This window comes from Danio rerio, chromosome 3 (assembly GCF_052040795.2).
Source record: "Danio rerio strain M-AB ecotype USA chromosome 3, GRCz13ab, whole genome shotgun sequence".
NCBI lineage: Eukaryota > Metazoa > Chordata > Actinopteri > Cypriniformes > Danionidae > Danio > Danio rerio.
In genome coordinates this window covers 52,119,377-52,137,591 of record NC_141023.1, presented here as the reverse complement: position 1 = coordinate 52,137,591, position 18,215 = coordinate 52,119,377, and the positions used below count along the sequence as shown (strand labels likewise).

General features: G+C 37.4%; 2 protein-coding genes and 1 long non-coding RNA gene across 26 annotated transcripts in view; 2 read left to right on the top strand and 1 right to left on the bottom strand.

Annotated features, from left to right (window-relative positions):
- Positions 1–16,034, top strand: part of LOC147846047 (uncharacterized) — a 169,108-nt gene extending 153,074 nt beyond the window's left edge. The window contains exon 2 of the long non-coding RNA XR_015481275.1: positions 13,620–16,034. This is a non-coding gene — a long non-coding RNA (uncharacterized LOC147846047). The remainder of the gene's footprint in view (positions 1–13,619) is intronic.
- arl16 (ARF like GTPase 16) lies at positions 5,428–11,425 on the top strand. Of its 2 annotated transcripts, none has more exons than NM_001089500.2 (5): positions 5,428–5,577; positions 5,751–5,809; positions 6,935–7,057; positions 9,896–10,011; positions 10,097–10,472. In NM_001089500.2, exons 1-5 carry the CDS (start codon positions 5,517–5,519, stop codon positions 10,269–10,271), a joined length of 534 nt encoding a protein of 177 aa, NP_001082969.2. In that variant the 5' UTR covers positions 5,428–5,516; the 3' UTR covers positions 10,272–10,472. The 2 variants fall into 2 exon arrangements, with proteins under 2 accessions (NP_001082969.2, XP_087097990.1); XM_087241864.1 differs by having other exon boundaries at positions 5,432–5,578; positions 5,752–5,809; positions 10,097–11,425.
- The window catches only part of epn3a (epsin 3a), a 67,856-nt gene continuing 63,836 nt past the window's right edge, over positions 14,196–18,215 (bottom strand). For 8 of the 23 annotated variants that reach the window (XM_087245145.1, XM_087245150.1, XM_087245148.1 and 5 more), the window contains one exon: positions 14,196–17,583. In XM_087245145.1, coding sequence (XP_087101271.1) covers positions 17,297–17,583 — 287 coding nt within the window. In that variant the 3' untranslated portion in view covers positions 14,196–17,296. The remainder of the gene's footprint in view (positions 17,584–18,215) is intronic. The other 15 variants (XR_015481256.1, XR_015481267.1, XR_015481261.1 and 12 more) reach the window with 5 other exon arrangements.

Here is an 18,215-nt window from a genome sequence, read left to right as displayed (position 1 = left end):
AAAAGTGTCATTAAGTTAAAAATGTTTCCCCCTTACACGCAACTTATGTAAAGACAGTTGCTGTGTAAGAATCCTTGCATGTAAAATACGCTTTAGAATGCTTAGTTTAAGCAAATTGGATGAACGTGATCATGCGTGTTGATCTGAAGAGAATCGCTCTCACTCACTAAAAACCAGGCTGTACTTTACGCGTTGCGTGCCTCTGTTCCCTAGCGACAATAACAAATGATGTCTCCAAAACTGATGCTTCCTCTTATGTCCTTGCCGCAGCACTGAAATTAGGCACAGAAATGCATATGCTGATTTAATACCGGTACATACTGGTTACCAAGGTACTGGTGCTATAATGGCACTGGGTTTCGGTACCCAACCCTAATGGTGAGCGAGAGTTCCCTTAAAGGCAGAGAATAGGGCTTTGACAGCTTCCGATTTCATCTGACTACTTTCACTGAGTACATTTACATGGTCACCAATACTCCCCTTTTATGATTAAGATAGGCCTGATACTGATTAAGAGTCTACCATGTAGCAGCGATTTTGATTATCAGAAGGATCACGCGAGTCCCGAAATGTGAAGGTTTTTCACCATGCCTTGTCAAATTCCATTAAAACATCCTGATTGAAAATATGCTGAATGAGAGTGAACTGCTAAACGGCAGTTAAAGTATAAAGATTAAAAATGAAACACCCGAAATTGCATAAAACTCTGGAGTAAATGCAGAATAGCCTGGTGATGCGTCATAAATAGTTTTATCCTGAAACTGTCCTTCTAAAAGCGCGCCCTTGGTCTTATACAAATTTTCTTGCACGTTAAACACATGCAGGGCCAGAGCAACTAAACTGGAGCTCTAAGCAAATCACGCCACCCTTAACCTGAAAGTTTGGGTTTTTTTGCGTTATTTTTTTCTATAAATATGTAAATATTTAAAATTAATCATTTAATTTTGACAGCCCTTATATATATATATACATATATATATTATGGGTGGAGCCGAACCCGAATACGGTATTCGGAAAGGCACGAATAGCGTGCTTTTTACGAATACTTATTTCGAACAAATAATTGAAAAATTATTTGTATTCAGGAACAAGAAAAACATTGTATCAAAAGCAGCATTTCCTCATGAGATCACAGTGCATGCCCGTGTGAGTGAGTGAGTGAGTGAGTGAGTGAGTGAGTGAGACGCTCAGGAGGAGTTGCGGAGGGCGGGGTGGAGGTAAAGGGTGACTGAAAAAAAATACTTTCCTGCATTACTATTTTTGTCAAATAGATTTTTGTACCTTATCTGGGTTCCAGAGGCAGTTTATAAACTTGTAGCGTAATTGAAGCGGAGTTTGATCAGGATATTCGATTACGCTGCATTATTGACGTCTGTAATCGGGTGCTCTCTGTTAATGTTAGCTCTGTTAGCGCAGTAATTTAGACAGTAGACTGTTGGCAGAGTAATGTTAACGTTCGTTTATAAAGGTTAAAACAATGCTTTTTTGTGCAGTTGTGTCGAATGGTATTAACTTATGGGAGTTATATGGTACGTCTAAATTGGTCTTTGTCAGACAGCAAGATATGCTGGCTAGTTAACCTTAGCATAGCTTCCTGTCACCTATTAACTTGAAACTCCTCAAATACATTTGGCCACCCAAATAGAAAAGGGTGAGACTGCTGCTGAGCCATTTCTTGGTCCTCCACCAGCCTAAAAAAAAAATGGTTCTGTGTGGAAGCATTTTACAGTCAGTGGTGCTGCAGATAAAACAAAGTGATACTGTATAATGTGTGCAAAAGTGAAATCAGCAGAGGCAGAGACATCAAACATCTGTCAACATCTTCTATGCATGATCATTCATTCATTTTCTTTTTGGCTTAGTCCCCTTATTAATCTGGGGTTGCCACAGTGGAATGAACCACCAATTTATCCAGCATATGTTTTACGCAGTGGATGCCCTTCCAGCTGCTACCCAGCACTGGGAAACATCCATACACTCTCTTTCACACACATACAATAGGGACAATTTTGCTTACCCAATTCACCTATATTGCAAGTGTTTGGACTGTTTGGGAAACTGGAGCACCCGGAGGAAACCCATGGCAACATGGGGAGAATATGCAAACTCCACACAGAAATGCCAACTGACCCAGTCGAGGCTCGAACCAGCAACCTACTTGCTGTGAGGCGACAACGCTACTCACTGTGCCACCGCGCTATGTAATGTATTATCACATGCACTTAAAGCATCCTCTCCTGGGGCCTCATGTATCAACGCTGCGTACGCACAAAAACTTTGCATACGCCAGGTTTCACGCTCAGAATCGCTCACGTTTGGATTTACTAACGATGAAATGAACGTGGGAATGTGCGCAGCGCCACACCAACTTCATGGCTGGCGTACGCACATTTTTTTGTGCGTGTCTGTTTTATTTCCATTGGCGACTCCTATAGGCAGTAGTGTTAAATTGCACTCTACAAAATATCTTCTCAGCTGTATGAGAAGGGTTCATCTGCATGTCTAGTATATAAGGTTTCCGAACCATACAGTTGACCATCCAAACAATAAAGCGCAATCTGCTGCGGTCGCCACTTTTCCCAATGTAATCGGAGCTATCTACTGCACGCACATTGCTATAAAGGCGCAATCTGAGGATGAATTTGCATACATGAATCAGAAACGTTTCCATGCAATAAATGTGCAAATAAAATATGATGCACAGACTTATTAATGATTCCTACTTGTCTTCCTCATGATGATGAAGAGTATAGGCAAAATCTGATATGTAGCGGGGGAAAGTTCATCAGACGCTGGATTCGAACCGAGTTCATGCTTGAACGAGTGAAAACATATTGCCATGCATTTAACGAACTGCGCCACTCAGGCTGTTAAAGGTACTAAAAAATTTGACACCTTTACATCGCACTATTTCTTTTTTAAATCCACACGATGTTCAGACCCAACTGTGTTGACTGCATAAGCTAAACTCTCCCACTCTATTTTTTTCTTTTGCTATTAATTCCGGAGGACAAACTTGCAAATAAAACCGTTTTTCTTTGGTCTACCTCCGAAAGCAGCACCTGCAGTTCACATTCTGTTTAAATTTTCTCTTTTGGCTTGCTTTAGCAATTGCTTTTTTGTTGGGTTTTGCCGAAGTAGAGTCATTAGCATATTCATACGGGGGAGGAGGCAGGGAGGGGTTTTGTGCTCATGCATGTTGCACTCAGTTTCTCGTTCATTCAGATGTACAAAGAATATGCGTCGGATTCAGCGTACGCAGTGTTTCATACATCTGAATTTTTTTCTGCATACACACATTTACAGCTTTGTGTGTACGCAATGTTTTAGTATGATTTCCACGCAATTCTTTGTACATGAGGCCCCTGATACTGTCTGCCAACCCCCCCAAGCATCAATCCCCTCACAAGCACCAAACCATCAACCCAGCCACATTCTGCCCCTGCAAGTCAGTTTCAAACATTAAAAAAATAAATAAATAAATAAAAAAATAAAAAAAAACTTTTTGTCTGTTTTGCAGGCCGTTGACAATAGCAGGGTTGTATCTTTTAGTATTATATAGAATACTTCTGTTCTGCCAGATCCCCCAGTCAGGGGTTTATTTAGTTATATTTTATTAATTTTAGTTTTTGGAATTCTGTGCATTAGAAAGAAGTTCTTTCAGAAGAAGAACAGTTCTTTGAAGTATTATTTGGCTTTATTCTGTCTATTCAGTGTCCTTCAACAAAAACGGTGGTGGTAGAGTTTATAATGTTCACAATGGTACTTTATTAGTTGTTGGTTTAACCATGGATGAGGTAATGGCTGTTATTTTCTTTTCTTTTCAATGACGTTTCTTGTTACATGTTCAAAAACATCAACCAATATTGCATATCCATAATTATTACAACGGGTATAATTAAACAATACTTACACTATAACGTAAATTAGAAGTGTAATAGAAAATATTTATATATTTCCATTTTGAATTTTACTCGAATACAAATACAAATACTTTTCCCCCCTCAACAAATACAAATACACATACAATTACCGGCTATACACACACACACACACACACACACACACACACACACACACACACATATATATATATATATATATATATATATATATATATATATATATATATATATATATATATATATATATATACACGCTCCCTGATATACAGCCATATCCCGCTGCCACTCGAGTGATATTGCCCATATAATTATACACCAGGGGTCACCAACATGGTGCCCGTGGCCAGGTAGCCCGCTAGGTTCACATTAGTTGCCCGCGGGCCTGTTCTAAAATTAACACATATGAGTAAGCTTCATCTAATATTTTTATAGGTATTCTATTTAAATCACACTTGCTTTGGTGTAAATTTGAAAATTACTTTAAGTTATATATTAAAAAAAACTTTAAAAACAATTTCAGACAAAGTAAGTGTTGATATTTATCTAATTTGTTAAATCATTATTGACAACTACTGTGAGTAATTAATTACATGATTAATGTCTTCACATAGATGAATATTATTACTTATTAACAATAACATATAATTAACAGTAAATTAAGAAAAATGTGTTATTTAATAACACACTAATCGGTACCCAAGAAGTAGCTTTCAGTTTCCAAAAGGTTGGTGACCCCTGATATACACATTCAAAAAAAAAAAAAAAAAAACAATTCACGTACACAAAATAAAAATACATATTTATAAAATATATTTCACAAATACAAAACACGATTTGCAAATGTGTAACAGTGTACAAACGTTTTGAATGTTTCAAATTTGCTAGTTCATCCTAAATGAGTATGTGCAAATCCTCTTTCATGTATTTATTTATTTATTTTAAAAAATTTATTCATTTATGCATTTTGAAAGGAAAAATGGAACTAAAAGTAAGTAAACAATTGAAAAAATGAGCAAAAATCTATTGATAAATGTTCATTATTTAAGGGCACTTTTTTCCATGAGAATAAAGGGAAATAGAAAATAGAGACTAAACATGCCTGAACCTGTTTATGCTCATTAAATATGGTGGAAATTAAGTTTTTATTCAGTGAAAGTCAAAATTTATTAGTTCTGGCTTGAAATCTGGGCATCTCTTTCTCCGTTCGACATGTTTGAGAGGATCAGACTATGGAAAAGCTATGCAGAGTGGGTTACATCGAATATATAAAGATTTTGAGCACGTTAATTGTTTTTGTAAATATCTAAATATTTTGCGCACGTGAATTTGATTTTATGCATGTAAATGTGGCTACGCATGAGTACATCGTGTCTTTTCCGTGAATTACTTTCGAGTCTTTTCTAACCCCATTGTTCTGCTACACCACACTAGAAGGCGCTGAAAGCCATTTGAAGAAACGTTCACGATGCATTGAGACTTTTATTTTGTAAATTTAAAAACCGTTGCTATAGCAATACAGGAAATCTGTTTAGGTGATGTTTACAAGCCAGTCGCATTAAAACAGGAGTCATCCGCGCCTTTATTTTGATTAAAGCACTGCAGCTCGTGAACATGTGCTTATTGCTCGGTGCAACTGGAGTAGGAAAAACGCTTCTACTGAAGCGACTACAGAATATCCTTCAGCAGCTCTTTACATTAGACAGACTGCATGTTGTGTTCCTCTAAATCTGATTGTTTGTTTGTGTAATTTCACTTTTGTGGTTTTATATTTTACGATGTGCGTTTTTAAAAAACAAGTTAACTGCACCATTTAATGTTCATGAATATTTCTTTATCTGGACTAACAGCTGTGCCAGATGGATCCATGCGCAGATTTGGGCGAAGCGCCAGTCACTCTGCCGACGGTGAGAACTCATTGTATGACAAACAGTGTGTAAAAAGTCTTATGACAATTTGGTAATGTATTTATTGATACGTTTTATGCATGAGTACATATACTTAGTTTAATAGATAAGAAAAGGTTTTTACGTTAACGTCTTTTACCAACTAAAATATAGCGGATGACCAGTGGTGGACTGGGACAAATATTCTGCCCTGGCACTGTAGTCACATCAGCCCACATTACCACACCGACACAGCCCACCCATGAACAGGCATATTCACTACTATATTGGCATACAGATGGTGAAATAATATAAGCAGTGCCATATGAAATAGATATTTAAACATTAAATCTTTGTGACTGGAACAAAAACAATCAATTTATAACAAATTTATACATACAGTAAAAACTAAATAAAAAAACTATCTGTGAATCTTGTATAATTACTTCAAAGTATATTTTCTGTTTTCTTCTTACCTTCTCTACTGCACTACTGTCCTCCAATGCAGCAGCCCAATTTAAACCTTTCGAGAATATTTCAGTTCATTTTATTAATTTGGTAGCATCTGAGTTTTAGAGCCCTTTGTTTTCTCTGAGCTTTTTGGCACCGCCTTTTCATTTTTATGGTCCATCTTTGACAATTAGTTTGTGTTGCACATACTGTTTGTTTGACATTTTTGCCAGATTTTGATTACGTCCGCATAACCTCTGGGTCAGATTGGGTCAGCCCATCTCAAAACCAGCCAGCTGTCGCAGATTAAGCGAGATGCTTAACATTTATTATTATTATTTTTTTTATTATTATTATTATCATCATCATCTTTATAGTATTTGCATCTTGCAAGAGATAAATGCTGCCTGCATGTAAAAACAGTACATATTAAAAAAAAAGAAGAAGAAGAAAAAAATGACCGGCCCACATTTAAAAACTGGTCCGGCCCTTCTGGCATTTGCCAGAACTGCCAGATGGCCAATCCGTTGCTATGTATAGCCAAAGGTGTTTTCATTCGAGACAAAGCTAATTCTTATCATATATTGTTATTATGACTCCAAGATAGAGAAGTTTACTTTGCATTTTGTTAATTTACGGGGACCATAAAAATGTCAAAAATTAATATTTTTCTCTGAAAATATCTTTTTTTTTTAGGTCGGCACCAACCTCACTGACCTCATATTAAAGAAGAAGAAGAAGAAGATAACAGTGCGAGAATTGGGAGGCTGTATGGGACCCATTTGGCCAAAATACTACTTGGATTGCAAATCTGTTATTGTGAGTGTCAGTAATTTATAATTCAATTCATTAAGATATTACATCGGGGGCGAGAGATGCCTCAATTTCCAGAACATTATATCTCATTTGCAGACACTAAGAATATGTGGAATACTCCCAGAGCTTCCTGCAGAGAGACTTTAGATACTAGTGATTGGAGAAACTATTATTTTCAAAGCTTCAAATCAGTTGAACCCAATTGCATTGCAAAATACTTCACACTTTTAAATGCTTGAAACATCATAAGGCTCAACAATAAGGACTGCCTGATGTTCTGGGGCCAGCATGCGAGACGCTCGGGACAGTAGACAGAATCCTTACTGGCTCAATTGGGCCAGTGCTACCATGTCACTAAAGTTTAGTTTTCCTGCGACAATTGTGTGCAAACACAGTAGAATTGAGAATTGTGCTTTTAAGCCTTTAAATACTACCTTCTTTTTGAAGTCATAAACACCATGTTGCTCTTATCTGATTGGATGTTGTGAGCACATTGTTTATTTCTGTAACCTTGTAACAATCAGTACAGCGAAGAGATAATAACATCAAATTATGAGGCTAAAAGAAAACGTCTTTCTTTCTAAAGTCTTGGAAGCAAAAATATATGTGGGTACAAGATGACAAAAAAGTAATGCTTTGAATAGTTTGCCGGCAGTTTCCAGGAAAAGCTGACAAATTCGGAGCCTTTTTCGTAGGAACAAAGCAAAACTTCGAAGTGCATGATTAACCCGACACACATAGCGTGCATGGCGACTAAAAGAGTTGACGAGAACTCTTCATCTGCTCCATTGAACTTGATTGTGAGACGTATGAACGAACAAAGAGAATTATGAGCGCATCGAGAAACTCGTCAACACAGCATATCACATCATAAAGAATGAACAGCCCTTCCTGTAATTCGAACGATATATTAACATTAATTTGTTTAAAAAAAAGCCAGCTAAGTGAGCCACCTTTTGTTAAATAATTTAAACTGCAGTACAATACTGGCACAGTTTCCATACGGCTCTTTTTGTTTGCATAACACTGAATTTTGCAGATTATACATTTATTTACATTTTTAAATATTTAAAATCTAAATTGACAGATGTTATTTTTGAGGATCTTTGGGAAATTTAGTTTCATCACAATTGTAAAATTGTTTAAATTGCCAGTTGTATTTAAAGTCCCCAAGAAATCAAATCTAACCATATGATTTTGTCATTTATCTGTGCATGTCATTAAGAAAAAAGTGTTTTCCCTTACAACAATTAATTGACATCTGAAAATGCACTTCCTGTTTTTAAATTGTAGATTACGACTTGGGCAAATTAAAAATTTAACCATGCTACTCCAACTGTCAGTTTTAACAACAAACAGAAATGGTGAGAAGGAGGAGAAGTCTGTTAGATTGTAATAACTCTTCTAAACCCCCTTTCCTGAGCTTTTTTTTATGAAATGCCTACATTACTGCCTGCATTTAGCTCGCAGCAGAAAAAAACAAGCCATGCCAACAGTTTTCTTATTTAATGTTTTGTTTCTCTAAGAATTGCATCACAATATGAACAAAAAAAAAAAAAACAGTTGCAGCTTCGGAAAGAAAAGTTATGCTGAATGAAATGTGTATGTATACAGTTATACGTGGCTTTTGACACATTATTTAAAGTTTGTGGCAAAGAAATGGCCATTAACATTTTTTTTTTGGTAAGGCCAGGGAAATTTTGGTAGTGCAGCGTTGATGGAAACGGTCATGTAAAGTTAAGTTTCGCAGACTAATTTCAAGAGAAGCACGTGATATGACCGACTATAGCTGATCATTAGCTAGCCTATCAGATCAATCTAAAACAACTATATATATCCTGCCTAAACTTAATTTACCATCTCCGTTTTCACAACCCCTCACTCTCTTTCCCTTCTTATTCCGTCTCATTCTATGATTAGGCGAAACAGTGGCTCAGTGGCTAGCGCTACTGCCTCACAACAGGGCCAAAGGTTCAAGTTCTAATTGAGCCAGAAGGCACTCCCTGCGTGGAGTTTTCATGTTCTTTTACTCTATTGTGATTAAACTGTATATTAAAGTGTAATCCTGCGATTGCATATCCTTCGACTTGACTATTGCAGATGCACACATTGCAATATCGATGCTGAAACAATATATTGTGCAGCCCCAACTTGAATGTAGGATAGTTGTCTTTACTTCTTTTTTGTTCTTTGCTCTCACATTGTTAGTGCTGTGTAATATTATCAAAATCAATACAAAAACAAATTTAAACAAAATAGATTGTTGCTTGTTCTATAATATGCTGTTATAAATTTGAACGTCATTGTTTTTCCAATTATCTACCATGTATATGTCGACATTAAATTAAACAATACATCATGAAAATGTACTTAAAAAATCTCTGCCTGCACCAAATGCTAGAGACAGCTGATGGCCAAAACTGTGTAAATTTAACAAAACATGGATTAGATTTTTTTTTTTAAATATATTGCAACTTTCATCATTCAATGCATTTAGATTATTAACTATTATCATTTAATATTAAGTGTCTGCAGCTTATATTTAGCTTGTTTCATAGTGGCTATGTTAAACAGTCCAACAAGTGATTATTAACTATTATTAATCTGTATTTTATTAATGCTTTAGTAAATTGTCTGCAAACTATTAAAACTGATCGGATCAGGTAAGAAAAAAAAAGCATTTGCAACTGGGGTGTTGTCTGAATAAAGCCGTGTGATTCATGCAAATTTTTTATCATACAGTTTGGACTTAAAAGATTTGAAGCTCAACAAAGCAGTGCTTTAAAATATGATTATGTAGCTCATCATGACTGATCTCTATCTCTTCTTGATTCGCTACAGTTTGTGGTGGACTGTGTGAACGTTGAACAGATTTCTTCATCCTGCGTCCAGCTGCTATCTGTTCTCTCTGCGGAGTCTCTGCTCTCTGCTGCTGTGCTTATACTCTTCAACAAGAGGTCAGCTGAACTTTCTTTCACTTTTTCTCAGTCCAGCACTAATTCATGTTAAACCGATCACTCCTCACTGCATATGTTTCCTCAGGGATCTTCTATGCAGTATGTCTCTGGTTGAGCTGAAATCACTGTTCAGGATGGATGACATCATCAAAAGTGCACCTCAATTTGTCACCATACTAGAGGTCAGTGCTCGCTCCGGGCAGGGCCTTCAGGACGTGCTCCACTGGCTTTCCTCAAACCTCTCTGACACGAGTGATTAGCATGAAGAAAACAGTGGGATTAACATAACAGGACACAGTAGATATCTGACAAATGTGATGTGAAGATGATTTACAGTGTAACTGCACTCAGCCACGGCACATCCAAACACATTAGTTTGAGAAACTGTGTCTAACTGAGGTGACGCAGTGGCGCAGTAGGTAGTTCTGTCGCCTCACAGCAAAAAGGTCGCTGGTTCGAGCCTCGGCTCAGTCAGCGTTTCTGTGTGGAGTTTGCCTGCTCTCCCTCCATTCGCTAAGTTTCCTCGGGTGCTCCGGTTTCCCCCACAGTCCAAAGACATGAGGTTCAGGTGAATTGGGTAGGCAAAAATTGTCCGTAGTGTATGAGTGTGTGTGTGAATGTGTATGTTTCCCAGGGATGGGTTGCGGCTGGAAGGGCATCTGCTGCGTAAAAACGTACTGGATAAGTTGGCAGTTAATTCCGCTGTGGAGACCCTGGATTAACAAAGGGACTAAGCTGACAAGAAAATGAATGAATGTGTCTAACTGATCGACTGGTAATGGACACATGGATAATTTCAGTGCTCTGAGGGAAACAATTTACTTTAAAGAAACTGATATGCACAATGAAAAGAAACCATGGTAACAACATGCTGAGAATCACTGAAATGCAAAAAAAAAGACTCCATAAGACTCCAGTGACTCTTGTGTTCCACTGAATAAAAAATGCATTTGTGTTCTTTGGACTATTTTGAGTTTGGAGTTAAGCATGAGCAGGTGAACATTATATAAGCCGACAGTATACATTTGCCACTGCGTAGTGTATTTGTACTTCTGTATTTCTGCATCATGGCCCTTTCTACAATCAACAAACAAAACAGACCTTTCTTTACCCATCTGAAGAAGAGTGTCAGCTCCTTGTACTTCAGCCCATCCAGCTTGTTCAAGCTTTCCAAAATGGACAGTAAAGGACATTAAGCTGTTTGTCGGTTATTAAGCAAAAGCAGATGTGACTATTGTTTTGTAATTTCTGTTTTTCTTCTTAATGCTTAGAGTCTTTGAAGATATAGTACGCTAGCATATTTACAATATGATCACGTTGCTTATCATGACTGATAACCATTTCTACTTTAATAAGTGTAGATTGTTGTGGACTATGTATTGTTATCTATATCAATAAAGCTGTTTGAGCTGTACATTTTTCTTTGGTCCATCAACCCTTATGTCAGAGAAGAGCTGTTTCTCAATTTCAAGAACGCAGAGAACAGACTTGCGTTATTGTGGAGACCGGTCTTGCCTGGTGTCCTCGGAAGAATGAACTCAGGAGACAACGAGAATAGAGAACGCGTCCTGTGAGAAATGAGATGCTGTGTTACTGTTTTTTCCCCTTTTCAAAATATATACTGTGCATAAAAACATTATAAATATACGTTGCACAATACAAAAAAAACTGATTTTTATATTAATTTTAGCAAACAAACATGTATATTAATGTGTATATTTCTTTATTAAGATGTCCATAGTAGTGTTTATATTCACTATTTCATTTAGGGAAACTTCTAAGGTAAATAAGTTACATCTCTGAACTTAAATAATAAATCGAAATAAAACGCAGTGCTTCCAACCTCAAGTCGCAACGACTTCTGGGACTTCTAGAGCAAGTTCGGGGCTCAATGCTGCATCAGTGCGTCCTCTATATTAAGAACACATCCGGGAAGTTTCAAGCGTCCTTTTACGCGTTCTTGCGGTCTTGAGTATTGGAACTGAACTTTGGCATCTGATGATGACGTTACATGAGAACACGAGGACACAAGACAGCTGAAGAACACATATTGAAAAACAGCAAAGGTCTCTGAAGTCTGAGATTGCAAACAGTTGCTTAACTAGTTTGTAGCCTCCCCAATCCCCAGCCAATAGAAATTAAGTTATTCACCCTGATTCAACAGTATTTGTCTCCTATAACTATAATCTGTCATCCATCATCATCCACCCTAACCCTCAGAAAACCAAAGGCCGTATTCTAAGCTCAATTCCAACACTTTCCTAGTGAAAGGCTGTCTTCAGAACCAGTAAATGTCCAATCTCCCGTCTAAACTCTATCTCACCCTACCTCAAGGGTGAACCCTCCTCAGTCAGCATGTTTTTTTCCACACTTTACAACACGTACATTGTTTTTTTACACTTAACTTTTTTCCAATAGCATCCTTTGGCCATGGAATCACTAGGAGTCACTGGAAATACTCGCCTTTTGATTATTCCATGCTTTATCAAGGGTTGCCATAGCAGAATAATTTCCCAATTACTCTGGCACATGTGTGTACACCCACACACTCTCCCTTTTACACACTATGGCCAGTTTAGTTTATTCAATTCACCTACAAAAAATGTCTTTAGACTAAGGGTGAAACAGAGCATTTGGAGGAAATTCCCGCAGACATGAAGAGAAAATGCAAACTGTACACAGAAAGGCCTCCTTGTGCAGTCGTACTTGAACCAACAACCTTCTTGCAGCGAGAAAACTGTTCTAATTACATAGCCACTGTGCCACCTCGCTAACAGTATCTAACAGTCAAATTGTCTATAGCTCTATGTATACACATGTGACATGCAAACTGCTGATCGGTCAGAGAAAACCATCACTACAGGTGTTATTAAATTTATGAAACAAGTCACCAAAACCAATTTTTTTAAATAGTCGAAGCAGCTACTGCTTTATTGTTATTTGCACAATCAAACAGCCATAGCCTAATGGCTAGAGTTTAAAGTTGGTGGGAGTGAATAACCTGCACTTAATACCACAACTGAGGGGAGTCCCTTGAGCAAGGCCCCAACTGCTCCCCAGGTGGTGCAGCAGGGGCTGCCCACAGCTCCCGGTGTGTGTTCACTTGGATGAGATAAATGCAGAGCCCAAATTCTGAATATTGATCACAATACTTGGCCACATATCACAACTTTAGTTTTCAGTAAAAGGTCCTGATGTTCCTCTTGTTTGTAGCTGAGGAGCAGATCCACCAAGAGCTGGAATGAGTTTTTCAGGAAGTCGTGACAGTAGAGGCAGCGCAACTATATCAATAATCCCACCTAATTTTATCAATGCTAATCTGAAGTGGAAACACAAGCACAGCAAACTAAACTAAACTAAAGCAAGCCTAGCTGAATCATACCGAACTGTACTGTATGAAATGACTTGAGTTTCATGTGAAGCTAAAATTTTTTGTTTTCCTATTGATGTAAGAATTAAACAAGCATATCCATAATTGCAGATCTTAAATTGTCATTAATGATAGTGGTCTTTATACAAACATAAATGTACCGCAGCTACATTTATTAGGGGTTTTGGACTTTGACGTTCACAACAAGAGATTTGTGGGTTACGGCTTTATTTCGTAGGTTTGCCTTAACATATAATCTGATTGAGCAGAAAGCAAGCACATTTGGTGAGCTGCCCAGAGGGAGGTCTAATAGTTCTGGTTATGCTCCACCCAAACCTTGTTCTGTCTTTTGATCAGTCCAAAGTATCTGCAAGTGGGTGATGAAGTAAACCTGGTCAAATCCACTAATTTTGTCCTTAATCTCAACACCTACAGTCAGTGTTGTATACCAGTACCTTTTCAAAAGATACATATTTGTATCGAAAGAGCGGTACCTCAAAGGTGCATATTAGTACCCAAATGTACCTAAAAAGTACTTTTGAGGTACCAATGTGGACCCTTTAGGTACAAATATGTACCTTTTGAAAAGGTACCGCGACAGCCCCTGTACCTTTATTTCTGAGAGTGTACTGTGATTATAGTTATTTTAGTTTTTCGTAGACATACAAATTGGCCACAACGTTATGTGACTTTTTGCCTTTTTTTTTGTCAATGTGGCACTGTTTTTATTTCCTGCACTGAATTTCTCATTTTTTGAAATTCCAAAGAAATAAAGATCTAAAATGTTGGAAATCATGCAAGAAATGACAAGGCGTGGAGAGAATGATTTACTAAACATGAAAATAACAACAAGCCACACTTTTTAGTTTCATCTCCATCTTTGTATTTGATAAGCAACGTGCAATTGTCTCACGTACTTGCATTCTGTTAGTATGTGGCATCAACTCATTTTGAACACCACAGTGAGTACATTCTCTTGCTGGAGGACTAGTCATTCAACAGTCAATGCCCAATATTATAAAATCATACTTAAATTATTGGCCCCAAAGTCCCTGTCATTTCATACTGGAGCCAGTGACCCATCGGATGCCTTCAGTGTTCACAGATACCAGTCATGTCAAGTAAATAAAAGGATTGCATTGAAAGTCATCAGATACTCCAGGCTAATAAAATACCACTAAAGCAGAGCTAGAAACTGGTGTGAGGAATCCAAGATTATGATAAAAATCTATGAGGCTTTGGAATTGTGCTTGGGTTATGCAGTGGGCTTTTTGGAACAAGTAATAAGAGCTTCTTATCCAAACTATTGTAATACTTGGATTAAATATTCATAATTTTAACCTGTGCCATTTATTTGTAATTTCTTATAAAGCCAGCATCTGTATTGCCATGTTTATGCCTAGTTGACATTCACACATTTTATTACAGTTGGAGGTCATTCACACATACAGTGATTCACACATACTCCATAGTGGACATTCTTATTGCTAGCTAGGCTAGTTAGTAGTGTCAGTGAAAAGCTTTGCATTCAATTTTAATTTTTATGTGCAGACAAACTAAGCTGTGAATTTTTCATCTGCTACTTTTTTTGCATTATAAAAATGCTTAATGGAAATGCCAAGATGTGCATACATTTTGAAAACGTAGGTTTAGGATCTACTTAGGAGATTAATTTAATTTGACAAGAAAAAAATTGCACACAATGATGGTACCAAATTTACCAAATAAATTCTAGCATGCTCATCAAAAAGTCGTGATTTTGTGTACCACATTGTAAAATAGCTGAGATGTGGTTTTGGTCATTTAAAATCTCTTAGCCAGAGTTCATCATCAAAGTGGTTCGTAGTATAACCTCCCTAAATTACCAACTCCCAAAGCCACCGCACATTTATTGATTTCCGTCTTCATCTTCTGAGGCACAAGTAATTTATTCTATATATAAAAAGGTCCACTGTTTATTCTATATAAAATACATTTACATTACAATTACATTTCTTCTTTTCGATATTTGGAGGCGGTTTATCAGAAAGTGATTATTTTGTTCTCTTTGACTCACTACATGGAAACGTGCTTCATTCATATGGTGCCTAAATTTAAATGTATTTCTGTCTCATTATGCTTGAACAACTAAATAAATACTTGGGTCTATTTAACTGACTGGATTGTGATTATATTATACTATTGTTGCTGTTCAATGGAACACATGAAATGGAAGATGGTCAGGCCATCGCTTTCACTATAAGTTTTCTTGGCGGGTTTGGGCACACCCTGTGCATAGAGCCCCTTTTCCACTTGTTACTTTTTCTATTTATTACTATAAAGCTGTTTTGTCCCAAACATTTGTGGTTTTTAAACTGACTAAACAAGTTTAATGAACTTCAACAACAATAATAACCAAACAACATTTCATCTAAGCAAAAGAAGAAAAATGTAAGGGGAGAAAAAAGCAAATAAAAACCAAATGAAGAGGGCAAACATTGGCTGTGTTCCACTTTGCTTTTAGACATTTGTGAACTTCTTTCAGCACTTTCCCTCTGCCATTTTCAAGTGTGTTCCTGCAGTTAAAGCTCTTTGAGTTTTCCGTTATGAATGCCTAATAGATTGAGATTGACTTCATCTCTGAAGAATGCAGAATGTATGGGCAATATAGCACTGTTCAAGAAATCAATCCTGCATTGATTCTGACAATTTCAACATTGCTTCTGAGTCTAATTTTTAACAGCAGATGCATCCAATTTCTTACGCATAAAGCTTGAACCTAAATTAATCATTAATAAGCTTAGGAAATGTTTACACAAATTATTCAGTGTTCACAGTAAGCTGTTGTTGCATTAATTTTGAGATCTAAAAAACAATTTCCATGACTCCGAGCTCTTCCTCTTGATTATTTGAGTGCATGGTAAAAAACCAGCCTAGAGCACCATCTGCAGTTAAATAAAATAGCCTAGAGCACCATCTGCTGTTGAAAACCACCCTAGAGCGCCATCTGCTGTTAAAAAAACCTTGAGTGAATTCTGCTGTTGAAAACAAGCCTGGAGCAGAGTTGTTCAACCACGTTCTTGGAGGACCAGCAGCGCTGCACATTTCCTACATCTCCTTAACCAAACACACTTGATTCTGATCATAAGCTCATTAGCAGAGGCTGAAAGACCAGTAATGAGTGTGAGAGACCAAGGAGACATCCAAAACATGCAGTGTTGTTGGTGGTCTTTCAGGAACGTGGCTGAGAAACACTGGCCTAGAGCACCATCTGCTGTTAAAGAAAAGCCTAGAGCAGTGCTTCTTAAACACATTCCTGGAGGACCACCAGCTCTGCACATTTTCTACGTCTCTTTAACCAAACACACCTGATCCTGATCATAAGCTCATTAGCAGAGACTGAAGGACCTGTAATGAGTGACAGACAAAGGAGACATCCAAAACATACAGTGTTGGTGGTCCTCCAGGAACGTGGTTGAGAAACACTGGTCTAGAGCACCATCTGCTGTTAATAACTAAGCTCAGAATCAATGCTGAATAGATTTCTTGCACTATTTTTTTTGCCACAGCTCTAACGTAACGTGTAGCTGTTGGCTTTATTACTTGTCTGCCCCATGTTGATGTTTTTTTTAGGCCAACTATACAGGTGAACATGCTAGATCATGTGTTTGCTACTGTGCATGTGTGCGTTGCATAACTGATCATTTATATAACATTCAAATTAACCACTTGATACAACCACAAAGCATTACCAGTGGTCGTTGTTATTAAAAATAAGTATATTTGTAAATTAAAAAACAATGTATGTGTGAATGCCTCTTGAGAGCAACTGCATAGAGCAAAACCTTTAGGCTGTGAAATGAGCAAAGCCATTAAAAATGTGTTCCAGTTTTAAGTCATTCGGTAGTTAAACAGTCCTTTTTTGGATGTAGTCTTTCAGAGGAACGGGTTCTGATTGTGTGTATCTGGATCTGCAAGCATGGTTTTGCTGGACAGTGGTAGCAGTGGTTGCGGTAGGGGTCCAGGGATCAGCGGCATCACCTGTGCAGACTGTGTGAAGGTGTTGGGCAAAGAGCTGGGCTGCTGGCTGGATGCCATGGCCAGAGACGCATTGAATGGAAGTGATGAGGGTGCGGGAGACGTGGAGCTGGGACGCATCTGATTAAGCGTCAGGCGGGGTGCTTCATTTTGGAATGGATTAGAGGTTGTCGGAGCAGGCACTCCTGAATTAAAATCAGAATAAAGAAAATTATTATGGATTTTGAAGTACATAACCTAATATAGGTTAAATGGTTAGTTCAACCAAAAAATGTAAATTCTGTTATTAATTACTTGCCCTCATGTCATTCCAATCCCCTGAGACCTTTTTTCATCTTCATTCCACAAATTCATAAATGGAATGCAAGAGCTTTTTCAACAGCACTGGTCCTAAGACTAAGCCTGTAGTTAATGTCAACCCTGATCTGAAGTGGAAGATTATAGTTAACAAAGTCATTAGGTGCGTACGACTTTATGCAGCGCTGCGCAGATCAATCAGAATCTGTCTTAAAAGCAGTGCATACTGGTTAGAAATGTTGTCCCTATTTATGCTGCGTTGATGCCACTTATTTCTACAAATATTTCTAATAATATTAGATTGGTGTTAAATATTATTGATTAATCAGACCTAAGCCTGGGATGATAACCATTTTCAAGGTATACCACGGTTTGGAAAAGTCAAGGTTTTAAAACAGTCAAAATTTTCTGCAATACCGTTCCTAAGGTATGTGTAAGATGTTTTACACTCATTGCCATTATGGGGTATTGTGTGTAGAATCTTGAAGAAATAAATGAACTTTATCCATTTTGGAATAAG

Coding starts and splice junctions, on each gene's coding strand:
- arl16 (XM_087241864.1), top strand. CDS start 5,517: ATGTGCTTATTGCTCGGTGCAACTGGAGTAGGAAAAACGCTTCTACTG. Junction 5,810..6,934: donor CGCCAGTCACTCTGCCGACG/GTGAGAACTCAT, acceptor TTTTTTTTTTAG/GTCGGCACCAACCTCACTGA. Junction 7,058..9,895: donor TGGATTGCAAATCTGTTATT/GTGAGTGTCAGT, acceptor GATTCGCTACAG/TTTGTGGTGGACTGTGTGAA.